This window comes from Gymnogyps californianus, chromosome 1 (assembly GCF_018139145.2).
Source record: "Gymnogyps californianus isolate 813 chromosome 1, ASM1813914v2, whole genome shotgun sequence".
Taxonomy (NCBI): Eukaryota; Metazoa; Chordata; class Aves; order Accipitriformes; family Cathartidae; genus Gymnogyps; species Gymnogyps californianus.
The window spans coordinates 218,548,366-218,576,008 of NC_059471.1; the positions used below are offsets into that span (position 1 = coordinate 218,548,366).

Consider the following 27,643-nt stretch of genomic DNA (forward strand, 5'->3'; position numbering starts at 1 on the left):
GGCAGCTTCTCACCTTGCTCACCATCCTCTGTGGAGGCAGAGGATTCTCAGCTCTGAGTCGGGGGGGGATACCGGACTCTACCCCCAGCAGCACAACCAAAGCACGCTGCGGCCGTAAGGAAAAGGAGGCACCACGTGTTCTCAAGGGAGGCTGACGTGCTGCCGGGGAAGCACCTGCACCACACACCGGCTCCTTCCCCGCTGCTGCGGGAGTGCCCAGACAACGGCAGCAGGGCACAACCTCCCGCTCCAGTTTTGCCTGCACGCCATGTGCATGGCTGGGCGGCGGGGATCCCGCAACGCTGCCTACTGGGGAATGAGGCAAGACAGCAGAGGCCTAAAAAATACCTAAAACATCAGGACAAGTCTTGTTTGTTGTGCCTGTGAACAAGTTGGCAGCCACAACTCTTTACAACTTGACACAGATGTATGAAAAACAGGAGGGGGGAGATGGGAGAGGGAAGGAAGGAGGGAGGCGCTGGCATGGCACAGCCCCACAGGTCACGACAGTGACGGTGAGCACATCCACCCTCTCTGCCTCACGGCACGTGAAGACACTCTTCAGTGAGAGACATCCACAGTCCCCTTAGACCCCCGGAGGGAGGGAGCGCGCTGCTGCTGCTGCGGCACAGCAAACCCTGTTCAGACAGGCACCCCCTCCCGCCGCCTCGCTTCTCCCCTCGCTCCTGCCTTTAGGAAGTCCCGCTCCCCCCGGCCCCACGCGCCTGTGCTTCAGTCCCTTCTCCTCCCTCTTCTCCACCCTACTCTGCCTCCTCCTCATCGTCCCCTGCCTCCCTCCATGCACGCACGAACGCTTGTACCTCATCTGCAAACACCTCTATCGATCTCATTCCAGATAAAAGAACGGTGATTTGGTGACGGGAGCTGGATTTATGGGCTGTCCGCAGCCCAAAGGCTCGTTCTCTTCCTGACTCCTAAATATAGCTGCTGCCGAGCGCGTGTTTAATGGAGCCGTCACAGAGGCACCAGAGACCGAGGCTGATGGATGGAGAGGAGCGAATCACTTGGAGATAGGTGTGGAGAGGGAGGCTCTATATTTAGAGAAGAGGGAGCAAGAGGACACCAGGGCAGCCCAGTGGGACGGGCTGTGCCCACGGGGTGGCAGGGGCTCATCCAGACGCACGCAGCAGCACAGGCAGCCCAAAAGGACAGGCACAAGCAGGGAATCAGGAACAGGGAATACAGAACGCTGGAAAACTACGGCCTGGAAACCAGGAGGAGCATATGGATGGGTGCAGGCTGTACTCAAGCTGCTCTATACCCTGCCTGCAAAGCACTTTTGTCAAGTTTTTAAAAGGCAATTCTTTCTACATAAGTCTGCCTAATACATTAGATAAAAATACAGGAATATTAACATCCCATGGCTGGCCAAGAGCAGTCTGGACGTGCCAAAGAAAAGGTTCTGGGAGAGAAGCAGCTCTCACACAGACTGACTGGACAGAGAGCCGTGCTGGGCCAGAGCGGGCTGACAAGAAGCCTGGGTGCCATTCCCATGCACCCTCCAGCACCTGGATTGTCCCCATCCTCTCTTCTCTCAGGCACCAACACTGGGTTGCAAATAGAAAAAACAGCTCTTTTGGAATATGAAAATATACCTTTTTGTTTCTACAGAATGTTGGAATTATATTTCTAAATACTATTTACAATTTAATTTAATTCAATTTAATCTTATTAAATGCAAGATTTATGCACCTCTAATTAGTGGCAGCAATTTCTCTTTCATCATCTATTTCTGACCAACTGCTCCTGCATCACAACAAGCACCTTAACAGCAAGCATTCTCAGAGGTGAACAGGCAGAAGTACCCCACACCAGCCAAACAAAGGACTGGACCTTGCAGCCAACATGCCCCAACAAGCACCTTCCCCGGTGTCACCGGCTGCATGCCCTTTGGGCCAGCACAGCAGATGCCTGCACCGCAGCACTGGGTGAAGAATGACAAGTCATTTTTTGGAAACTGATCTCTTTAATCATTTGATGCAGCAGCAGGGACGTTACGGTTATCATCCAAGAGCTACATCAAACCACCTGAGAGGTCAAGGTCACAGCAAACCATAGAGCCATCAGACAGATAAGGAATTGAGGGAGGAAGATACCAGTTAGACTCTGTACTAGTCAAGAAAGAGGGTTTAAAAATAGATTCTATCTTCGAAGTTGAAATGCCAACTAAAAGCAGTAACATGCAAGTCAGAGGAGATGTGGTCTCAGGAATGGAGAAGGCTGAGGTCCGTACTTGTGCCTTCTCAAGTACATGGACATTCCTTGTGCCAACACACCCACGGAGGAGGCTCGCAGATGCCCTGTCTCAGGACGGGAGTACTGATTCATTGCTTTTTGAACTGCCTCATCACCCTGGAAGAGACATCATATTCAGCTGATGCTCTCAGTGAAGACAAGTCGTGGGTGGTATCATCCTCTTGCAGCGGCTGGACCACGAGCCTGGCTGATGCTGTCCTCAGTGCCAAGGGAGAGCTGTGCTGCTCTGCGGGTACAGCCAGCACCGGGACTGCAGGCAGAAGAACCCTCCAAAGCTGGGAAGGGGTTCAGTGGGAGAGCTGTGGTGCCACAGCACATCCAAGCAGCAGTGTCTCAGCCCTGCAGCAAGCGAAGTGCTGCAGCCCCCCCCCCCCCCCCCCGGCACGGGCAGCCGGAGCACTGCTGCCCATTGTGGATTTCACCCACGCGTCCCAAACCGTGCTCTCGAGCACCTGACTCAGAGTAGGCTGATGAGCAGATGCCACCACAATTAAAACCTCTTCCAGGCTCTGTGCCAGGCAGCCAATCTGGCTGGGGCGGCCTCAGAGCATCAGTGATGAAGAGAGAGGGAATTATTTCAGAAGAAGAAATGCTGAACTATGCTGGGGGGGGGGAAGGACACGCGGTGCCTGAGACCAGAGAGGAGCCTGATGCTCCTCCACACAGAGAAGGAGCCAGAGCAGGTAAGACGCTGGAGCGCATCACCTCTGTCACCAGCTGCGGCGACCACTGGCCAGGGCTCCCGTGGCAGCAGCGGGTCCCGTTTAGGCAGGGGCGCTGCCTGCCGCAGCCATGACCCTTATTTCAAGTGCAAGAAAGCATGGAAACCCTTGAAGTATGACTCTTCCCCTTCTCACAGGGCTGCCGGGAGAATGAACTAATTCACGTCCCTGCGGCACCTGGATCTGCTGACTGAAAACAGAGAAAAGCCCAAGAATGTATTTGCTTAGTGATTTGTGGTATTACTGTATTTTATGCAGAATGGTTAACTAATTTATGCTTTCCCCATGACTGATCTTTATCCTATGAAGTTCAAATACAACTTTTCTCTGACAGTGAATACTCTTAGAAGCCTTGCTGTATTGTTCTCAGTTTCATACAACAATTTACATACAAGATGTGATACATTTGGTGAAACTTTGGCCTGCGTTACACCAATGCACAGAGGACATAATTGTATTAGTCCCTCTTGCCCTTAATTTATGAGTTATACTTGCAATACAATTATGCTTGTTAGAGTTTTTAGCTTATCTGTAACTGAAAAAATGCAAATAAAATGAAAGTCAACTCTCAAATAACTGTGAGTCAGAGAGCAGCATCTGTGCATTACCTCTTACAGGGACTTAACGGCCAGGCTGTCAGCCTGAGAGGAGCGGGGAGATCAGTTAAAGCCACAACGCCCAACCAACAAATGCAGCTGAGCAGGGCCCGAGGAGGTTATGTTCAGCAGAAGGTCTCCACAGCTATTCCATGTGGATTCATCCACGTTTCTGCAACAAAGGTATTTCCAGAAGTGCCATCCAGGCAGCTGTAGTCATTTCTGACTGAGCCCGAAGCCCTCGGGGGGGGACGACTCTGTCCGACTTTGCTTCCCTCCAGCACGGGGCCGAGGTGCTCGGGGCAGGCAGTCCTCGTCCGCAGCCTCCTCAGAGGCCACAACGTGTCGGGGGAAGCACCCGCTGCAGCTCCCCAAGCAAACTGCTCACTCTGGAGACGCTGGCCCCATGAACTCATCAGCAGGACATGTCCCTCGGCAGAGGCTCACAACTCCTCCGCAGCACCAGGGGAGGGGGGACGACAACACAATCCCAGTATGGATTTTTTCCTTCTGGTTTGTTGTTTTGTTTGTTTTTTTTTAAAAAGATACAAAACAAGTCTATGAGGATCAGGAACTCCCACAAGCTGCTAGTTACCTCCAGGGAAGATCATCTGTGCCAACCGTTTCCACAGCCAAATCCTAGGGTACGGCCTGCCAGTCCTGCACCAACACCTCCGTGCTAGGACAGAGGGGGACCTGAGCAATGCCATCTCCTCGCTGTCCAGAAGGCCAGCAGCAGGAGGCCTCAGAGCCATAACCCAGCACCGGTCAGTTTGGGCTCCTGACCCCGGACCACACACAGCAAATGGGGGACTTGGAAGCGCAAGGACCCTACCCGAGTGTGAAGACCCACGCAAACACCTTCGGTACTGACAGCCTGGGTTACTTTGCCACGTCTCCACCCGCTGCCTGGCACACGTCACCTCCCTCCAGACTGCTCTCCCCTCCAGGGACAGTAGCCATCCGTGTGGCACACGAAGCCCCAGGAGGCACCTCCCTGTTACGGGGACCACGGCTCTGTTGACGCCGCAGGGGACCGAATTCCTCAGCACAGCCCAGGACAGGCATTTTCTCTCTGAACACTTGCACAAGTTACTGTCCCACCATTACAGGGACACTGCTGTCATGAGCAATGGGAACTGGGCAAAGCTGCTCAGAGGCAGCAGCAGGCAGGCACGGCACGCACTCGGTATGCTCCTTCTCCATGGTTCACAGCACAGGTGAAATATGAACCAATTTTCAGTGGAGAGCTTCCCATTGAGGGGTCCCCTCCCACGGACATGGGGTCTGAAACCAGGGCAACCACACCAGTAACACGGCTGCAGCGTCTCTACGGGACTGCGCAGAGGTGCCACCGAGCAGCATTTTGTTTACACATTCATGTGTTTTTCCCACCTTCCCAGATCCCTAGGAGTTCAGCAAATGGCACAGCAGTGCTTGGCACTGCTTCACCCTTTTACCATCTCGGCCTTCAACACTCTGCACAACAGGGTGACATGGCCCAAGGGTCGCACAAGCCCTGAAGTTCTGCGTATGACAGCTCTGAGACAGAGAGGGGCTTCCTTCTCCTGTGTCTGAACAACAACAACAAGCCAGAATAAAAGCATCCTCCCTGAGACCAGTGAAGCCTGTGCCGGGTGAAGCAGAGGAGAGAGGTGTTCATCCATTACAGCACTGAGGAGCCACCTGCCATGAGACCAAGAGGGCCCTGCTGGCCACTGGGCTTTGCCTAGTGCCGAGGAGGACACAGCTTCAGGAGGACACAACAGTTGTCTCCCCGGACACATGAGGAGGTTATTGAGAAGACAGAGCAAAGCTCTTCACCAAGGTGTATGGCAGGAGCTATCCTCCAGAGGATGCAACATCTCCCTTTTACACAACTGAATCTACACCAAAACCCTTTATGCCAAATGCACAACCATCTCCACACCTGCCAACTCCATCACTCTTACAGGACAAAAGCATTTCAGTCATATTTATGCTTCTCATCCTTGCCCTCTGCAGACAGAACCAATGTTCCCATGTCTTCCAGGGAAAGATGCCTGCAGAAACCTTTCACGCGGACAACCCAGCTCACTGAAGCACGCCTGGTGCTGACTCACTTTGTCCCCGTGCACATGGACAGAACTGCAACCCTCCTATGAATGTAGCGTTGCATCTGTCCTCAACATGAAGATGATACCCAGAGAGGAACAGTCACACCAAATATCGGGTGTTTCTAGTAGAGTAAGGGCTCCAGAGTCAAAAGGATCACACTGAAGGTATGACCGTGGCCAGGCCTGTGGACATTTTAGTGCCCACAACCCTCAGGGCAGCCTGCACTGAAGTTCTGGCTATGAGCTGGATCTTAACCAAAGCCTGTAATGTCCTTTCTGGAGTTCACAGAGTACGTGGATGCAGACACAGCTAAGGCTATCTGAGCGTGGCATACCTTATAAATGAAGCATGTCTGGTCATCTGGCAAAACGAAAAAATAGGAATGCCTCTGGAGTATGCTCTTTTGCCCACAGCAACCCAATTTTTTGGGTCCTGACCTAAAGGCTTAGCTTAACTAGACCTTCAAGTAGTAGTCAGGACCATGGGAGTCTAAGTAAGGTACATAATGGGAATTCACGTTCTTTCTTGGATTCTGACAGTAGGTCTATTTTTAGAGGTGCAGGCTTTAGCAGGGGTAGGGAAGTGCCAGATGGCCGTAGCAGGGTCTGTTATGACCTCACTGATGGACAGGGTCACTTTAACAGAAGCTATATGGTGACAGACATCCAAGAGCACATATGTTCACACTGCTCAGAGTGTGCAAAGATGCAAGAAATCTGACATCCTGCTGAAGAGGCCCTGAAATGATATTCAGTAGTCCCCACAGAGAGTGGAGAGCAGTCCTCCCATGAGGGAGTCACGCCTCTGGGACAAGCTGCTCTTTGAAGAGTGCTGTCCCAACACCCAGCCAAGAGAGGGGATCACAAAGAGTAAAGAGGGGAAGCTGGCAAGTGAAATTTGTCCCCCTGCAAAAGCTCATTGCCAAGCTAGGAAACCCACTGACAGCACAACCAGTCTCGAACTTGGTGCCAGCTACGGAGAAGGGAGATTCTGGAGACAGGGGCACCACCGGGCCACTGAGGATGGTGACACTGCAAGTAGTGCAGGAATCACAACCACAGCAAGTCTGGGGAGGATCACTTGTGTTTCTGTCTGCTGATCCTCAAACATAACACTCCTGCTGCAGAAGGAGAGCTGGGATGGGCACCAAAGATTGGGGTGCTCTCATTCTCCCCAATGACTTAAAAGACTTCCCAGATGGGAAGGGTCTGGAGGAAGATGTTTCAGGAGGATGGTTTCAGGGAGGCATGCTGGCAAACAGCAGTGGTCAGTGCAGATGCTGTGAACAAAGAATGTGCTAGAAGAGGCTTCATTTTTTCCCCTCAGCAGCGGGAGTATCAGAATCATTACTCTACTTAAACCTAAGGAACACAACCTCCATGGATTTGCCTAAACTCCTTTTGGAGCCTTTAATCTGCACTAACTGCGGCTATGAGATCCACAACTGCGTGCTGTGTGGAAATAGTTCATTTTGTGGTGTTAACCTTGCTGCCTAAAATTTCATTGACCGTCCCTTAATTCTCACGTTTAGACCAACAATAAATCACTCAACTTCTCCATACTTCCTCAGACTCCCATTGTATTCTCCTGACAATCTCCCCACACTTGCTCTTTTTTTAATTCAGTCTCTCCTCATCTGGAAAGTCTTGTGGGCCACGACTGGCAATCTCCATCTGCTGGAGAACCTGCCTGCTTATTTCTATCCTTTGCTTTTTATCTTTCAACCAGGTTTTTTTTAAAAGCAGACTTTGAGAAAGCCTACTTAACAGCTTTTTGAAAGCCCTGGTACACTATATCAATCCTCGTCCCAGTGCTTGTTGACTGCTTCAAAGACTTGTAGGACATCTAGTGGATTTCCCCCTAAAAAGATTTCAAGATGAGGAAGAGTCAATAAATATTGCTTTATTCTAGGTTTCACTAATTTGCAAGATGGGGGAAAAAAAAAAAAAATCAGACTTACTGGTCTTCATATCCTGGCAGTGGTGCTTGTCTATTACAATAATGAAAAATAATGCAGTTAAGGCTAAACTCTTTAAGCAAGACTTCTTTTTTTCCCCTCATACATAGAAAAGATGATGCATACTGACGATGTAGTTTTTATTCTAATGATAACTAGAGCAGATGCTGAACAACAACTATGAGAATGAGTACCTTAAAATTAGCAGTTCTAGGTAAGAGTTCTTAGCCAGGATCTTTTAAGGATCTCACTGATGATCTCTCTGGAATAACATTTTCAGTAAGCCCTGGAACACAGAGCAAGTAACTAAGGAGCAGAAGAAATCTGAGTTAGTGGCAAGTGTTTCAAGGATGAATGGGGATGACTCTTGTAGTTATGGCATGAAAGACTGACACCGATCTTGAGGTAGATGTTAAACCCAATAAGAACTTGATTATTTAATAATTTGATTCGGTCGCTAATTTTGACATTACTCAAATGGGTTACCTGGAACTTAACAGCAATGCTGTATTGTGTTTTACCTTCGGAGCATGTATCAAACCAATTACAAAGTTACAGAGCAGAACAAGGTTGCCTAAGGGAAACCTAACCTTAACCAATGCTCCACGCTTTACAGTGAGATACCTGGCCCCAGCAGGACCACCCACACTTCCCGGGTTCCCTCTGTGGTCAATGGCAAGACAAGCACTACTGACGGCCTCCAGACTCGGGCCCCTCTAATTTGAACTTGAGCTGCCTGAACCAAAAAGCTTCCCGGAGCAAACTTCAAGGGCATTTTCACACACACACACACATTGGGATTCAGACTGTCCAGCCAGCTCTGAGGACAGGCACCTACTTAAGAGGCCCCTACCATTCGCCAGCTGCCCAGCAGCCTGAAGCTGGACAAATATTTGTTGCAAGCTCCAGAAGACGAGAAATGAAAAAGTTAACTCAGAAAAGCAGGGAACTAGATATAGAAAGCATTATCTATTTCTTTTAAGACTGTTGAGCTACCGAAACAACGGGAAGTGCATAGTACAAAAGAGCGCCAGAAGATACTAGCAACTAATAATGATACAGTTGCTTAAAAAAAGACAGAAATTCTAACTCACTGTCTGAGCTAATATCAAACACAGTGCCAGAAATGAATAAAACATAAATCAGCCTGAAACAAAAATGATCAGAAGACACTAACTACGGCAACTTACATTGCATCAACGGACCAGCAGAAAATTTACAGAGCTGGCAACAACCAGCCTGGGGTCAAGCATTCAGATGGCAATAAAAAGGACTGACTTCTGTCAAGAATCTGGAATAAGGTACAGATAAGCCTGAGTCCACCATGTGCAGAGTAGCGCTCTGCTGAAACAAGAGAGATGCAGAATTATTCCATTTAGAGCTTACAGCCAGCATCTCCTCTCCTCCCAGGCTACCAGAAGCAGCAGTGCAAATCTTTGTTCCAGGGAGCCTCTTGTTCTTTATGCTCTGTAATGTCAATAAAACTATTCTGCTGACTCCAAATTCTTTCTGCAGGAGGCCAAATAGCCATGACATGGGGTTTTTTTTTAGATTAAGTAATGCTACAAACTTTTTTTTTCTTTTACAGACCTAAACAAATCAGCCCAGGAGAAACCACTTTAAGCAACTGCTTTTTTTGTATTTCAAATTCCCTTGCATTCTGAACAGTTCAAATGTCAACCTAAGAGTGCTTTAAGACAACCACATCCTTACTCCTTGGAGACATACTGCAAGTGAGATAAACGGGCTAAGAGTGCCAAGGCACTGGTAAGAGGTTCATATGTAACTGGCACGGGAAATCTCGGTACTTTGTACTGTTCCTTGATACACCCTGCTTGACCTCACTACTCTTACACCCATCACTTTAAGGAACATGGATGTTCAGTTCATGCCCAGAACATTTGTAGAACCTAAACCTGACCACTAAACTACTCCTGAAGCATCTATGGCTTTGTTGCTAAGTGGTCAAAACAGTATGAAGTGTTCTGTTATCAGAAATGTTACGGAAAAGTGAATCGGGAAAGAATCTAGTGTCAAAACTTTTAAGTTCCCACTCTGAGAAGGGGAAAAACCAGTAAATCTAATCTAATAAATATTAGCTTTAAAACCTAAGCAGCACCTTGGGATATTCATAACACTGACCTTTATTCTTGACTGCAAGAGGAAGCTGCCAGCAGAGCAGCAGATTAATTAAGACAGGAAGGAAGTTCAGAGAAACAAAGGGGATCAAGGTTAAAGGCAGCACAGCCAGAGAGGAAGCCTAACATAAGCAGCAATATAATGGACACAGGATCAGGCATGGAAGGAAGTCTGAAAAGTGAAAGAGAAATCAAGAGGATTTTGTAAAATGCTGGCATTGAAGTAGTCAGAGGACTCGCTCCCACCTCATGCATGACAAGTGATGCACGCTGGAGGGAAAAGCAGCTCTGCTTGGAAGGCTGGACGGTGCACCGGGCCTGGGGGAGACGAGAGGTTATCTGAGCTCTTGGAAGATGGATTTAATCTGCATGCTTTTCCAGAGGCAGCTGGCTGGCCGCGTCAATCAATGCTCCATAATCTACAGCTCTATTGTTACCAGGTCTTCAGCCGTTTCTGCACATGCTCCCGTGTGTTCATGTGCTGCATGCGTAACTCCAGCCAGGACAGCAGTCAGCTGCAGAAAGCTCAGCACGCGCTTTCTAGCTGCAGATGAGGAAATTCTGATTTCCCGTTCTGTCAGGGAATTGTCACCTTATGAGTGGACAAATGGGAAGAGTCCTCTCTCTCTAGCCGAGAGACCGTGGCAAAAGCAGATGCATTTTTGACTGTTAACAAGGAAGCTATTTTAGGCTGCAGATCTACTCTTACCACCACTCTTCATGTGGAAGTAAACGGCTATAAGCACAATACAGGAAATTGTGTCAAAGGCTTTGATAAAAGCCAAGGTGTACAACAACCACCGGCCGCTCCTTGTGCACAGAGCCAGCCATCCCAATGCAGAAGGCCATCAGGCATGCCAGGCACGATTTGTCCACGATAAATCCATGCTGGTCATTCCATGCTTTTGCTCCCCTGCTTCCCTTGATCCTCCCGTCCCAAGCTTGGAGCCTTCTTCAGGTTGCCTGTCTACCTGAGCGAAGTCTGAGCACTGAGTGCACACTGGCTGGGTCACGCACGATGACTTGGTGGCCAGCAGGCCAAGAAGGGTTCCAGCTCAGTTCATGCTGAAGTCTTTCCCTGTGACCATTAAGCGTACAGACTAAAGGCAGGCACTGAACTCAAAGTCAGAAGGTGAAGTGCAGAGAGTCACAGCAGGGCAGTTTGCAGCACTTGCCCTGCTCCCCAGCTGCACCTGGCGTGTGAGCTGTCACTCGGTATCCTCCGAGAAAGCCGCCTCCAAGCTTGTCACCAAGAGCACGCACTCGTCATGCAGCGCCGAGGTGCAGATCTGCTCCTCAGCGCAGCTGCAGTGGAGCGTTTGCACATCCATCTTCTCGCTGACCGTTCTGCAATGCCACATCCAAGAGCTGGAAAAGTAAAAGAGGGACCTTCCTTCCCGCAGGGTCTCCCGGGACAGTGCTCCAGCTCCTGAGGCTGGGCTTGCGCCACTTTGACTCCCAACCTGCTGTGCCGAGGCAGATGCCTCCTTAGGAGCTCCTTCCCCCCATGCAGGGACTCTCAAAAAACCCACTCAGAAAAGCCGCACTGTTCGGACTCTGCGCTTGCTGCTCAGCCAGGGCTTCTCCTTTCCAGCCCTGGGAAGTTTAGCTGACTGAATTTTTTCGTTTCCTGCTGCCCATACTTCCTCTCCTAGTGTAGTTTTTCTTCAAAAAGCAAGGTATTTGTCAAAAGCAGTGATTGCTAAGTTACAACAAGGTACGTGGGTGCTACATGCGAATCCCTACAAGCAAGGAGACCCAACCCATACAAATGGCCACAGGGGACACCAACAGCTTCTCAGCTGCAGGACTACAACTCCATGCCATCGCTCCACACACCATCTGGTCTCCCTGTGGATGAGGCTATACCCCCGTTAGTTCAATACCACCCCAGTCTCGCTTTAGGATAGAGTTCGCCAGAGGAAGATCGCTGTCAGTTGAGGCAGACTCTGTAACATACCAAGAAAACAAAAGAGAAGGTGGCATAGATAATTCATCCCTTCACACGCAGGACACACGGAGATAAAGTTATGAAATGGGTACCATAACAAAACAAGCCGACCTCCCCAAAGGCTGGTGCAGACCTCCAGGAGGGAGACGATCAGTTCACTGCAGGAAATTAGAGCGCTGTATTTCATTAAGGTACCAATCCTCCACAATCCTCCTCCTCCTCTGCAACCTACGTATTTGCATCACCTGAGGTTGGCATCAGAGATGAGTGAAGAACAACAGTGCCCTCTACCAAAAGAAACAGCCAACGACTTCTGCAACCTACCGTCCTGAGCCCAAGCAGCCGGGACAGAAACAGCCCTGCTCTCCAAAGGAAGGTAGGCTCAGGCTGGGCTCTGGACGACGTGGTCCAGGTTCAGACCACTGGGGCCAAGCATGCACACGAACACTTCATCTTCTGCAGTGGTGATGTGCTCTGGTGCCTCTGACGTACCAGGCTGGAAAACACTTCTGACTCTCTTAAACAACACAGGAATGGATGATTCAGAAACAGCGATGCTAGTCGTTTTTTTAAATCCCGTTGTTATACCATCTGCTCTTCCAACATCTACGCTGGCCACTAGGAGAGACAGTGAGGGGACAGGCCCAGCCAGCAAGATGCTCTCTCTATTAGACTTGTGAATAATTTGAAGCACCCAACAATTGTTATTCCAATTTCAAAACATTTCTTACACAAGCAGCTCATTTCTTGATCAAAAGGTGGTTCAAGCTCCTAATTCTTTCTTCAGAAAGCCTTTCCACAACAGGAAGAAGTGGTAACACTTCCACCACCTCCACTGCTACCTGCAGGTACCAAGAAAGTAACTAAATACATCCCCGTCATATGAGGGGTGTGCATTCCACCCTTAAAACTATTTTTCTTTTCTCAGAAAAAGAAGACATGTCAAAGACTAAGTCTGCTAGGAACTCAGTTAACATGGTTTCATGTATTAGTAACTTAAATGCCATGATGATGGAAAACAACTGGAAATCATGCCACAAATAAATGAATAAATGGGCAGACAAGGAGCAGTAAGGAAAGGTCTCTGCCATGCAAAACAGACAGTTCCCTGGACACCACTGACTCCCACATCCTTCCACAGGAATCAAAGCAAGATAAAAAGGAAAAGATCTCATAAAGAAGATACTCGTGCCACAGTTATTGCACACCCAGGATCAGCCGTAGCTCTCAGTCAGTCCCAGCCTCCCACAACACGCTCTCCACAGCCTGCCACAGCCGCGTCAGCGCCTTCCCAGTCTGTGCGGCTGCACCCCTGTATCTGCCAGTGCCGAAGACCTGCCCATCCTTCGAGAACCCCTAGCCCAGAGAGCAGGCATATCTGCAGCACACCCACCTCCCGGCCCTGTAACCGTCTGAACTGCGGCACTGCCGGAGCATCCCAAGTCCCGGCTGCTTCAGAGGGAGGAGACAGCTGTACGTCCCTGAGCGGTGGGGAAGCAGCCGCAGGAAAACCCAGACCCCATATATCTGCAAGTGCTCTTCAGCCCACCAGTTCAGATGCAGCCTAATTAAGTTTGCAAAGAGCTTCCCTACGTTTCTCTCCACAAATGCAGATTTGTACGTGGAAGCAGATAAACAGCACAGAATGTTTCCTAGAGGAGACGTACAGCATTTCTCCAAACAAACAAAACTTGAGAGAGGCAAATAGTAGCAAGGTGATACCCAACAGTCTTGGATTTCTACCAAGGCCAGGTTTTAGGCTTGCAGTGCACAGGGGAGCTTATGCTCTGTTCTCGCACCTTCTCTCAGTCCATGGACGAGTTACTGTGACAACAGGCTGCTCGCACATATGCATCGAAGCATTTGGCACATTCTGCTTCACACCCCCAAACTTGTCCTTTAATTTCTGGGTGTCGCTTCCTGAGACATCAGCAAGCTCTGTACGGCAGGTGAGGTCTGTTCCACCACTGAAATCCGGTGGGAGAAGACAGTCAGGATCTGCCACAAAAGGTGATTTTGAAAAACACAAGGGCATGAGGGTCAGGGGAGAGAGAGACGATGGCTCCGGGTGAAATGAGCACAAATTGGACGCTGACATTACCACAGGACTGCCACATTTCAAGGTATAATAAGTAAATGCACATTTTACAGTGCCTGCAACCTATCCCAAACAGGTATTTTGTCTTAACTACAGTTACCAAATGTTCCTCTGCAATTTTAACCAAAGCTGCAGGTCCTTCTCCCAACATTTCCCTGGACCACAGACTCAGGACTACTCTGTAATTAACCCAAACAAAGAATGAGTTGTGTTCAAAGCAGAGGCGCAGCCATTCCAGTGCCAACTTCAGCAGAAAGTTGCCCAACAATTGACAAACTAGGTCCCAAAAAATTAATACTCACATTTAATTTCATATATTGCAAATACTTCCTAATGATATTACTGAGATCTGTGTGTGCAAGCTTAGCAGGTACAGAGTCCCAGCCCTACGAGCTGTTACTCAATTCCCGTCCAAGAAGGGATCCCACCATTGAGGCTTTGGTTCCTCACCGAGCACACGGAGGCTGCCCACATTTTGAATTTCTCTTATTAGAACAGCAGAGCTCCCAACAACAAGGGTGTGCACACAAGGAGAACAAGACCGATGTGAATCCAGTTTCCTGCGGACAGTGATCAGAATGACAATCAATTCCAGATCAGATGTTAACAGCTCCTTGTGCCGTAGCACTAACACCTCCCACGTACTGGAAATGCCTTGTACGAGACATCCCAGGCTCACATCTGCCTTGTTCGCAGACACATGATGCTACAGTCATCTCCTGAACGACTAATATGCCTCCTCTTGTTGTTTCAAGAAGTAAAATGTTGGCGTGTAACTACTGAGAAGATTTCTGTTAAGTGCAAGATCTTGCATTTTATCCTACTGAATTTCATCCTATTTCTGTTACGCCAACTCATCCAGCTCTGAAAGTAAAACGTTCTCACCTCATAAGACGTCACAAGGAAATGTTAGCAGCACATTTGAGTTTTCTTTTGGCCACAGCTATTAGTGAAAGCATTTAATAGGTGAAATCGTTAATCAGCTAGTGAGAGATGACAAATTTCCAGAGCTCCCTCACATTTCCTCCAACTTTACTAATAATTTCCCACATGACACTGTCCTGAAATCCAAGCAAGCTGGAACAACAGCACTTCCTTAGCCAACACAGTCAATCAATCTCCTTTAGCACAAAGACGCTCCTGGATAAACACAGTTCTGTGCTACTCCTTTTCCCATCTTCCCCCATCTCTCTCTTCCTTCAAAATCTATTTTAAACACTTTTGTACCAGTGAACTCAGAGCACCTTAACTGGGGTTGCCCAGAGCGCTCCCACACACGAGGTTCACCATTACCTCATTGAAATCTTTGCTAACGTGCCAGTAATTTTCCCTATTATTTTTTCAGCATGCTGGTGTCATTTGTTTTTGGGGGCCGCAAGGGCAGGGCTGTCCTCAAAGGGAGGTGGGCCAGGAACCCAGGAGATCCCACAGCCAGCAGGGCAGGGGTCTCGCTGGCCATGACTCAAGCAAGGCCAACAGGACAGACCCAGAGATGGTGGCCAGGTCCAGCCAGGAGTCCAGCTCATAAGGCTCTGCACAGCAATGGGGCAGGTCTCAAGACAAGCCAGGAAGTCAATCTGCAGGTCGGGGTTAAGGCCAGGTCTAATGATCACTGGGCAGGTCCACAGTCATGAGGCAGGTCTGAGGTCAAGCTGGGAAATCGATCCAGACCCCAACTCATGGACTAAGAGGGTCCATGGCCAGCCATGGGCATGACTATGACTGAACTGGAGACCGGGACTCCTCCAACATAGTTCAGGCGGGGACTGAAAGCCGCAGCTTAAATAGAGCTCCTGGGACCAGTGGTGTGGAGGAGACCCAAGGTGAAGCTGGTCAGGGACATTAACACATATTAGTGCCCTCAAGGCCCTGATACCGTTCTCCCCAGCTGGCAGGATCAGTCCTGCCATAGCCTATCCATCCAACATCGTGCCCATTTTGACAGAGAACTGTTCTGGTAGATTTGGACCTTTATCTAATTAGCTTTGATCTTATCTCATTCTCATTGCTTAATAGCTCTACATCCTCTTTCCTTACTCTTTTATTTGTACAGCTGAAGAATCTACTATTACTCCTCTTAACATTCCTAAGGTCTAGCTCAGCCGAGTTTTTGGCAAGTTGCATCTTACATTTATGATTTCAGATCCCCCTGACACAGATTTCTTTTTTGCAAATGAATCCTAGCCTTTGTTCTTTGAGAGCTTTGCTTATTCCTAGAGGCCTAGGGACAATCGCATTTGGATTCCCCACCTGCAAGATTTCTCTTTTGTCAGGAATACATGTTAGGGCAGCTTTTTGTAGCTTTGACTCAAAACTCCACCTCTATTTTAACTCGCTGAAGATAGTCAATTCCATTTACTTCACTACATTTTTCTTCTTTATCAAATATAAAAATCTAGACTCTATCCTTATTACCAGGATATCTTACACCATCATTCTCCAAAGGAATGTAAAGGTGTATGGTTTTGTCCTGTCTCTGTTTCTGCACAGTCCATGCATCACACACACTTCCTACCCTCAGCTTTACCGTTACCTCTACCTTTCCTTAAAGCACAGACTTGCTGCTCTGGCCTATTCTCGCCCGTAACAGCTGTTGGACTGACCAAATCACTTGGCTCAGCTTCTTCCCCTCTGCACTCATGAGCTGGCGTTGGTATTCCAAACACCTCAGCCTTATCTTACTGGCCACCATCAATTCCATTGGCAGAGAAGACAGCCTCCTCTCAGAGCAGTCTGCCTGCTTTGCTGTTGCTTTCACCTGTCCGCCTCTTGTGTTCCTTTAGGCAAAGATATGTCAACGTCTATCTGATTTTCCTCCTCTTGTACTAAAACTAGTAAGGCAGATAGCAGCCTATCCAAATCAACCCCTCTCATTTCTTGGTTTAAAGCCACTTTGATTTCTGAGGGACCAGACTTTTGGGTAGCGTCCCTTCACCAAGCGTTCCTTCTCTGAATGCTTTCAGTAGCTGAATAGCAGGTGACTTACTAGCACTGGAACCACCACTCGCGTGTGCCTGGGGCATCACCACTCCAGGCAAAGGGCTTTAGCTCCAGCACAAGCCACAGGGGCACGTGCCTCCTTCCCTCATTGCTGATGCACATCAGGCAGCTCACGCTCAGTGACCTGGTGCTCTCTACTCTGAACTACATGGTCCTTGGGGACATGCTGAGGAGGAGAGGAAGGAGAATGGGAGGTAGACATACATAAGGGCTGGACATGCTGAAAAACAGTCACTGTCACATAACTTCTTTTTCTGTTTCATTTTAGCCAGAGCCCTACATGCATTTACGCTGTGGAAGACCACCTTCCTACATCACTTGGAGACAGATCTGCAGTCTCTCAGGTACTTGTACAAGTGCTGCCCACCCATGGTACCTGTCACATCCCCTGGTGACACTCCGCAGCACCTCTGCAAGCGTGAATGAAGCTCCATGTGGCTGCTCGACAAGCGGGAGTGGGAGCGCAGTCCCTCCGGTCCAAAGCTCCACCAGTGCCCCCACTCAGGGAGACAAAGACGTTCCTGTGCAGAATCACAGCCGCAGCTTGAGATGCGAGGGGAGGCACTCCCACTGCCTGAAGGCAGGTCTACATGCCACAGTCTTCATAATGGATCCAGAGACAGGGAGATTTGACTAGCCGGTGTTTGCATGCAGGTTCTTACACCCACAGATCTCAGACTACCAACAGCTGGGAGGACCACCTGATGAGCTTGATCCTATGCTGGCAGAAAGACAAGGCCTGTTTCAACCACATGGAAGGCACAAAAAGACTAATTCCCTGAATCCAATAGAAATGTCACATCACTAAGTAGAATATAGGGTATGGTGTTAGAGGAGGTGCAGACAGAAATAAAAGTGTGTAATGAAGTGATGGGATTGATAACTAGAACTTGGATCTCCTCTCGGGATGTCAGGATGATACAAGAAGGATCATCTCTATGGGAAGACGGGCAAAAGCAGAGATCTCCGACTCAGTAGGGCCAGAAGAAATAAGTTTAGAACATACAGAAAGTTTGAGTTATTTACCAGAGAAACTCTGTTTAGGCCCCAAAGGATTTCAGTTCCACAGACAGGAGATATCTAAGGAGACCCTCACTGGGAAGTGAGAAACTTAAGTTTCTGCTTTGGGGCCTGTAACAGAGGTGGGCAACAGGACATCTTCCTTCAGAGTCAACAAGCACTGCAGCGTCTACAAACTGGGACCTGGGAGGGAAGTGCTGACCCAGAGGCACCCTTACAGAAGAACTTGGCTCATTTAGGTAGATCAATATGCAGCTCATGGCCTTTTCCCTCAAAGCATGAAAATACATGCAGGTTAAAGGAACATCCTAATACCATCTCCAAAATGTCAACCCTGAAAGTTGCGCTCTCTGAATTTCAATGAAGATCACAATGAATTTCCTGAGCTGCTCTCATCCTTGTCACAGTCATCTTCAATCTGTTCCAACACGAGTCTAGTCAGGTATCTGCCATGCAACCCTGCTACTTTCCTCAATCGATAATCACAGTTGGAGATGTCCGCAAGTCTGATGTGGCTTTGTTCCCCAGCAAATTATAGTCAGGCCACAACCTTTCCACCAGTGCACAGCCCAATCAGCTCTTAGACTATACTTAAACTCAGAAGACAGACACTTCTCTTGCTTTGATCTTGATGAGAAGTGGCAGAGCAACATCATGTCCATAGAGCTAAACTTTCTTCTGTGCACAAACATCATGGCCTTATCCAAACTACCTTCTGCAAACAATCTGTACCTGAAAACTGTGCCCGAGCTTTGTCTGGAAAAGTAAAAGTCGGCAAAAGCCAAAACCACGTGGGGGAGGGACATGCCAACAACTAAACAGTACGGACAACTGGAGGAAAATGCTCATACCTCTGCTCCTGCTTTAGTGTCTAAGCACCATCTGTTTTTCACATTTCACTACACAACTTCAATTTAACCCAAACACGTAACTTTCTCCAAGAAAGCACCCAGCAAACATGAACTCCTAGATACAGGAAGGGCTTATAAACCACATGGATTAGTCTATTCTCCTTTTTATTTAGGATCACAGAAGGACAGGGCAAACGGCCCCCGCACAATGAAATGGCTCCAGAGTACAGCTCCAAAGCAGCACGAGAGGGCAGAAGGTGGAACCTTCTCAGTGGAAGTCCCAACTCATCAGCCCTAATCACCCCTGAAAAAGGAGGAATATCCCATTCAAGTCTTCGCTGTCATCAGGCGTTTCCCATCAGCACAACAGAAACACATTTGTTTCACTTCTAATGGGCGCAGAGTACAGGCGAGTTCACAACACCGCACTCAGAGAGAAGCCGCCTCCGGCCAGGAGAGTGCAAAGGCAGGGGCGACCAGCGCAGTAAGACAAAGCACATACAAAGATAATTTGAAGGAAGAATACGAATGAGCCTTGGGAACACAAGCTGGAACTGCAGACTGGAGAGCTAACAGCTGAACCAAACCAGAGGCAGGGGGAGAAAAGCTTTGCTGATTAGACCCTGCAGTGTGCAGGTTCGTAGTACTACTGGTGGAGTTCCACTACACCCCCCCACAGCCACAAGTCCAGGTCCCAAAGGCACCTAATACTTTATCCACAGGGACTGACGTGCAAATGTCCCAGAGCACAAGGGACCTGCCACGTACTCATCACAGCACACACAGAGTTCGGGGCTCACTTATGGAATCCAAGCATCCCGGTAAGGAGATGCCTGAGGGTACAAACATACACATTTAAAACTCTCAGGAAGGACTGGGATTAGAGCAAAAAAAAGACTTTATAACTGAGTTCAGGCTTCCAGAAGTGAATTAAAATTAGTTGTTGTGCAAAACGGAGAACTGTATTTTATTGATTTTCTTTTCTCTTCTACAACTTCGTTTCCAAATTCACAATCAAGGTTTAACTCTCGCTTACCAGAATCCAGCTGTGTGAATTTTAAAGTTCATTTAATATGCAAAGTGAACTTCACTGAATCTGTCAAATCAGGGCCACTTCTCTCCTAAGTAATACATTGGGAAAAAAAAAAAAAATCCAGATGTTCTCTTCAGTTGCTTTACACCGGGACAAGTTCAGGCTTGCCAGAAGTGTTTCCCACTCAGTCCTCAGGCTGGAAGCGGAACGCTGCCCGGGCAGCTGTCAGTGACAAGGGGTAAGCTGTGGTGATAGATCCCACAACAGCAGGAGACCCATTAACTCACGGTAACCTCCAAGAACACCGTACTGTTTGGTGCATGCAATCCGCAGCTCCTCCTGACACCGCTGTCCTCCGGGAACAGCCAATTCCTGTTAGGTGGTGGCTGGCGCTGGAGGCAGAGGGTCAGGAGTGCCAGGGCTCAGTCACAGCCATTTTTAGTATCTTCTGTTGGACTAGAACAAACACGTGCAAATTACCATTTTCTTTTGAAGTCTCCTAAAACGTAACGCAGGGTAGGAGGTTCAGATCAACAGTCACACTCTCTTGCTCCATCACTCACTGTCGCCTGCAGAAGACCCTGCCACTGCAGCAATCTCCGCAAAAGGGACCGATGATTGCTCTCCTCACAACAGTACCACACACTTACCATGGATCAGCGTGTCTACTACTGGATGCTAATGCACTCAGTAACATAAACTAACATCTTCAGATACAATTCTTCCGATGCATCCATCGCCCATTGCAAAGAATGGGCAAACTCAGAAACTGCTAGAAATTTAAAATGAATACTTCTGAATTTCCAGGGCTGTCCAGTGTGTCTGCTGAGAGACACTCAGATCTAAGAAAACAGCTTACCTTGCCGTGGATCATACTGTCGCATCTGCACCTCCTCAACACATTCTGCTGGGAACCAGCCAGTCCTTCCTTTCACGGTTCCTTCCCAAAAGCCACCTTCGCCAATACTCAGCACTGTGGGAAGAAAGAAACAGGTACGTGAGAATGAGCAGGGCTCCCAGAAAAAGGGAAGGCCAGAATGACTATCGTATAGTGTTAATGTAGTGGAAACACAAAAGGGTAGAGCACAGAGAATTTGACTGGGGTCAGGCATGGTCTGGAGGAAGAAAGCACCTCAAGAAGCCTTCCAAAGCTTCTTTCACTCATGTCCAGAAGAGAGACAGTGTAGACAATGGCCTTCATGCAGCCATGTGCTGCGAAAATTAAACAGCAAATTGGTAGTATCTGTCTTTGTAAGAAGGACTGTTCATGGGGGACCCAGACATAACATGGGCTTTGGTAAAACCATTTCCTGGAAACATGCTACCTACTGTAACTTCTGACATCCTCAGAGCAACAGAGAAGTCACAGCCCCACCAGGAAAACGAGATGCAGAGAGGGAAAGAAATTGGCCAAGGCGACAACACAAGTCACTCTGAGCACTGGGGTGTCCTGACTGGCCTGTGTTCAAAAAACCAAGAGCTGTTTCACTCTGAATGACACAGCAAACAGGAAGGTACTTCACTGTCACAGCAAAATTCTCCCAACCCATTAAGCCTTGTTTTTACTTGCTCAAAGCTTAGAGAAACAGAAAGGAAGTCTTGAAAAGTGCTCTGAAGATTAAATGAATTCAGAGTCAAGGAGATTTTAACAGAGAATCACATCAGGAGCATCCTCATTAAACCAGGGAACTATCAGCTTGAACTCCTCACCAACTGCTGGCTGAAAAAGATGGCTTTCAGGTAGCCGGGATACAAACTACTGAACAGCTACAGACAAAACCAGCACTTCTTATTACACCTGAAGAATGAACTGGGGTCCAAAGCAGACTAGCCAGCACAGTTCAAGGTTACAAAACAGTTTGAGGTTTCTGCTATGAAAACCATTGCCAGCAAATGTATGTTTGATGTTAGCCGTCATCTCCCAGTTCCCTGCAACTGGATCCCCCACCCCTTATGCTAGCAGACTCTACAAGAAAGATATGGATTGTTTGGAGACATTTAAAAAAGCATCAGATGTGACCATTACATTTCCTATGGCCACAGGGAAAACGATTGTCATTCCCAGAGCACCCAAGAGAACAAAAATGCTCAGAATGCAAGAGAGCAAAAAGGGAAGTGAGAATCATTACCAATCTTTCTGGATGTTCCCCATTTATATGTTATATCCAGAGTGCCCAGATATTACCCCTATTTTATCCAGAAAATGGCTGATGTGCACCTCTCACTTGAATTCAAGCACTTACAAGGCCAACTAATGGCACCATCCTGATCCAAGAAAGCGGAGAAGGAGAGCAGTTACATATGTTTTCAGGTTACCATGGCTTGCAACGCTTTCCTAACTCTTTGTAACACAGTGGTATCTGCAACAGATTGTGAATTGATGTGTTAAATGTAGTCTATAAAATGCTATAGATCAAGAGAAACTGCTGCACATCACCCGAAAGTGATAAGCTTTTGATACATCCTTTGGAAAACATTACGGTGCAGCATTTGTAACGGCAATTCATTTGACATCCAGACAAAAAATAAACAGAAGAGTCAGCATCCTGAGGTCTCTGCTGTCAATGATCTCAAAAGTATTCCCTCAGCGTTATCTCGATAACAAGTTCTTAAAAACAAGCCCACCACATCAAGAGATCCCCTTGATTAGCACAGAGACATGGGGTTTCTTGGGACTTGCTTTGAAACTTCAGGAGTCGTTATAAAACCCCTCAGTACAGAGAGGGGACACTAAACTGGATTCTTAAGCTCCTCAACAAATCCCTGGACAGCAGGTGAAGGAAAAGGCTGATGTTGGGTCTATTTTAAACCTGCATCATCTTATCTTATGCTTTTTTCCTATGGCTGTTTCTCCAACTTTGTAATCGTAACTTAACCTTGTGGCTTTGATAGCAGAAACTTCATCTTCATTTTAAGCTTGCCTACAGTCTGAAACGTACTCAAGTGAATTTGACAGTTAAAGAGAGAGCTGCTTCTCCCAGAAGCAGAGACCGCAGGTTTGCCGACAAGTCTCGGGACCTGACCCAGCACAAAGGCAGTGACCTTGGAGGCCGCTCGATGCTCCCTCCAACCATCAGGCAGGCCCCCATAAAAGATGAGGAGCCTCCTGTGGCCGATTACCGAAAAGGCCCTTTGGCAATGGGATGACAGTGATAAGGCAACCAGCAAGCACGGGGAAACCTTACTGTCTCGTTCTCCTAAGGCTGCACTGCAACCAGGCAGAAGGAACAGAGGTGATCAGCAGTTATATAGCTCTAGATGCAAGAAACCACCAAGCAAAGGAGACCACTGGTACGACACGATCCCCAGCAACCGGATTTTCGATCCTCAGTAGGAATAGCTCTTGAGATTAACTCTTTGATAATAATGAAATCTGTACCACAAGGCTATGCAAGTACCCTATGGCTGTGCACGGTGTCAGAGCCACACAAACAGCAGTCACTGCTCGTCTTCACTATAGCACAAGGATTCTGCACAATTCCCAGTATCCCATCGCTCCTCACTTTTTTACCTACCACCTCAGAACAGGCTGGGCACTCTGCAGAACACACAAAAATGCCCAGTTTGAAAGGGTGAGCCCCTACTCCCCAAAAGCTGTTCTCTCTGATTACCTCCCCATGAAAATACTTCCATCTACAGCTGAAACACAGGGAGGCATCTGTCCTGAAGGCCATAAAGGGCTGTGGCAGCTAGCACGCTTGACTCCTCTCTCCTGGATGTCTCTGCTTCACCGTAGCACGGGGAGGCAGGGGAAAGCAGGAGCACTGTGCTCAAATGACCACGCTGCTGCTTGTCGCCTCTGTGTCATCCTGCTGTCCTCCACTACCCCCCAGGGGTCCCTCCCTGAACCTCCTTCAGCATTCAGGCTTCGTGCATGTTAGCTGCACCGCCTTCTGCCCCAGCTGGTAATCTCTACACAAATCACTGTGTAATTAGCTCTCTTCATTACTGCAGTGGCGCCTTCCAAGTCAAAGACCTCTGAGGAAAATGGTTTCTTTTCTCTTTTCCTGTGTTGATCCAAAATAACAGCAGCCCCGACCACGCAGGAGTCCCTGTGCTCTTGGTATGTCCATCGAGGCCATCACCTCTGGGGAACTCGCTCCTGCTGCTCTTGCGTGTTCACCACCCGCCCCGAGCGACGTGCAGGGCTGGAAGGGAAAGCTGTCCTTCCTAGGTACGGCAGACAAATGCCAGTGGTGGGAATACAACATAACACTTAACTCCCAGCTGGCAGATTTACGGGACTCTCAGCTCAGGAAAAACAAGCGTGCATTACGCACACGGCAGCACACCTTACCCCCGACATGGACCACGGTCCTACTGCCAGGCTGGGATTTCTGTTGCTGGTAACTGAGTGGACAACTTTTGTTTTTTGTTTTTTTAATTAGTTAACAAGTAAACACCTGAATTACTATGGTATTTGATATCCCGACTGGCAGAAGGCACAGATACATCCACACTCTACCATGTGCTGCTACCTTTCCGATTCAGCTCCCTCCTAACACTTCACAGACATCACTATCAGATTTATCCCTGCACCCATCACCATAGTGCCCATGTGTCATTCATAGCTAAATCCAAACACCAGAGTTATTAATAAATTAAGCACTGCTCCATGCCAGCCAAAGCAAATTCCCCAAAATAGAGGAACTTCACGATTGCCTGTATCTAGGCATTAGTCCTATAGGAAGCAAGGGAAAAACAAACAAACAAGCAAGCCTGATTTCCAAGCCAAACAGGAGGCTCATTTCAGTCTCTTATCTAGATCTGTTCTTGAGATGCAAATGCTCCAAAGGTTATGATGTTGTCACAGTTTGGAATCGACCCAAATCCTGTACCTTATTTCCCACTGCTCTTGTCCATGCTTTAGAAGCTCTGCTAACACTTCCCAAGGGAAAATTTCCCTTTTCTAGTACTTTGTATTTCCAACTTCCAAACCAGCCCTTTGTGGAAGACAGCTCATCCAGCTCTCCAGAGCCTTCTGTTCTTGTATTGTTATGCTTGGCTGTTCAATCACATAGTACTCCTTTTTAAGATTTGCTACTTCTTGAGGATTGGAAGGACTGAAGTTTCAGCCTGTCTGGCATCAAGCTGAACACAAATTTTAAGGTAACAGCAAACTGAGTCTATTCTAATGAAAGGAAAAATTTAAAGTTGTCCGTATTTCACCAGTTTGTCTCTCAGGATATTACATAAGACAACACAAAAACCGTGCTCAAGCCAAGACAAACAACATCCACTGCTCTCCCCTCATCCAACAAGCTAGTCACCTCATTGTACAAGGCTGTCAGCTTGGTTAAGCAGAATTGCCCCTTCACAAATCCAGGCTGGCTACTCCCAAGCACCATCTTGCCCTTCATGTGTTTAGAAATGCTTTCCAGGGTTCGTTGCTCCATCACCTTCCCAGGGATCAAGGTGACACTGACCAGCCTGGAGCTCCCCACGCTCTGCCTTGCCCTTCTCTGAAGACAGGAGTGACATTTGCTTTCTTCCAGTCATCAGGAACCTCTCCTCACCACCACGACCTTTCAAGGATGATCAAGAGTGGCCTGGCAATGCCATCAGCCAGCTCCCTCAGCACTCATGGCTGCATTTCATCAGGCCCATGGACTCACGTATGTCCCGTTTGTTTGAATGTTCCCTAACCTGATCCTCCTCCACTGAGGGTATGCCTACCTTGCCATGGACTATCCCACCGGTCTCAGGGGCCTGGGATTGCTGAAGCCTGGTCTTACCAGTGAAGGCTGAGGTGAAGAAGGTACGTACCTCAGCCTTTGTCAGCTCATTCAAACTTTTCTTGCTGTATAAAACCGCAGCTTCTTCAGAAATGAGGTACAGAGAGCATGAGCTTTGGGCTGGCAGGGAGAGGAGCAGATGGGTGCCAAGGAGCTCTGAAGCTACAGCAATTCATGCCTGGCACACCAAAAGGACAGCACTCAAAGCAGCAGCTTGGATTCAGCTGGACTTCAGTAGGGCCTGGCTTGACGTGCGGATGCCACCTCTCAGCAGTCTCTCCTGACAAGTCACTCCAAAAGCCTGTTTCTTTTTCTTCTGCAGAGTCAGGCCCTCTCCTTGGCACCAGGTTCAGAACTCCCTGTGAGCCCAGCTCACCTGTGACAGCCCTCCTCTCCCGCGGGGGCCTCGGAGCGAGTGGGCAATACCACAGCGGTCAAGAAAAAGCTGGCGCTGACAGGAGAAGAGAAATAAATGGTCTGCTGAGGCCTACAAATCATTGATGCAAGCTGGGCGACTCATACACACAACCATCAGCTCTGAAGGTCACTGGTAATTTGAATAGCTATAAACATGGTAATGAGGCATATACCGAGTCATGTTGGGATGCGCATGTGAAATGCTTAAATATGCTTTGAAGAAATTAACAAACAAGACGTACTGGGAAAAAACTTCTTTGATGAAGGAAGTCATAGCTAATCAACTCTGGATCCCAGACCCCGGCCAGTCAAGTCCCACTGCCATTTCCCAGTGTCGTGCTATACTGCTGTTGCTCTATGGCCTGAACAAAGAATCCCAAGTGACTGCCACATTCTCGAGCTGGGTTTGTCTGCAAGGATCCTTTAACCTGCTGCTGCAGGACCCCGGAGAAAAAGCCCGCAGCAGCTGATGAAATCATCTTGGTTTTCTCTCAACCACCCCTGAGGGTTCTCTTGCTGGCTCCTCTCCACTCTTACACCAAATGCAGACATTCCTACCTTCCCCTTTGAGGCACAAGTCCACCTTCCACCACTGTTCTACCATGGACCTGACCCTACTTTCCCCCACCACATTCGCAGCTCTTACTCATCTCCAAACATGTCTTTCAGACCATTTTATGCTGCCTCCTCCACACTCCACTGTACCTGCAAACTTCTCCCTTGGATAATCCACCGTAGCATCCTTCAGGTCTTGTGGAAAATTCCCTACTGAAATGATGCTTATGGACCCCAGCCAGCTGCAAATGACAAGGCAGTTGTCTGACCAGAGACTATGTTTTTTCCCTTGTGTTCCTTCCATTCATTTCAATCCCATTTAACCCTTAAAGCCTACGTATAGAACCAGCTCAGCAGCGTCAGCTCTTTAAGACCACCTCTTTGCACCCCATATTTGCATTGCCAGCTGTTCTACTGTTTGACTCTACAACCTGCAGTTCCAGGATCTGGTCCTGCCTTTTCTCTGTTGCACAGCACAAAGCAGGTCTCCAGCCTGACAGGACTCTAGATGCTACCAAGATATGCCTTTTACATGGGCTAGCAACATCACAGGTGGCTGGGACTGCAAAACTCTTTAGTTTGTTCCTACCACCTCTGTTCCTCTTGAAGCTCCCATTTTCCTTTGCTTCACAGGTTCCAAGACCAAAAAATTAAAAAAAGACAAAAAACCCCCAACCCATAGTGGCCACGGGTTTTCCCTTTCTTGAGTCCCCTACACACTGATCAGTGATTGCTCCTTTCCAGAGTAATCCCAGAAGGTGCCTTCTTACACAGTCTCTCATACAGATTTGCCCCACTTTGATATGTTACTGTTTCCTCCCTATTAGAAATGTCACTCCCCGCACCCAAGCTGCTCATTTATTCATGAGGCTGGGCTCAGGCCAACCCTCATCTCATTCACTGCTCAAGCAGAATCTTCCTCCTCTGTTCTGTCTCGCAAGACAATTTCCCTCTCCTGCTCTATTAGTGCAGGGATCCCTCTGGCACGTGCTGAGGATGCAGCAGCCACTGGCCCAGCTCCCATAGTGTCTGCTCATGAGGTATGGTCCCCATCTTGCTCTGAGGAACACAGGATCTCTCTTCAGTGTCAGAGGTTTTCCCATAAAAGGGATGCACCGCCATATTCTTCCTCCAAGCTTCTCCATGGTGAGTCCCGAGGATGGCACCGTGCCTGGAGCGAGCACAGCACAGCCCGC

The 27,643-nt window shown here is 48.3% G+C and overlaps 1 protein-coding gene across 1 annotated transcript in view; it reads right to left on the reverse strand.

The window, feature by feature from the left end:
• The window catches only part of LOC127023404 (SH3 and multiple ankyrin repeat domains protein 3-like), a 299,615-nt gene that overhangs the window by 64,774 nt on the left and 207,198 nt on the right, over positions 1-27,643 (reverse strand). The window contains exon 15 of the mRNA XM_050907545.1: positions 20,600-20,713. Coding sequence (XP_050763502.1) covers positions 20,600-20,713 — 114 coding nt within the window. The remainder of the gene's footprint in view (positions 1-20,599; positions 20,714-27,643) is intronic.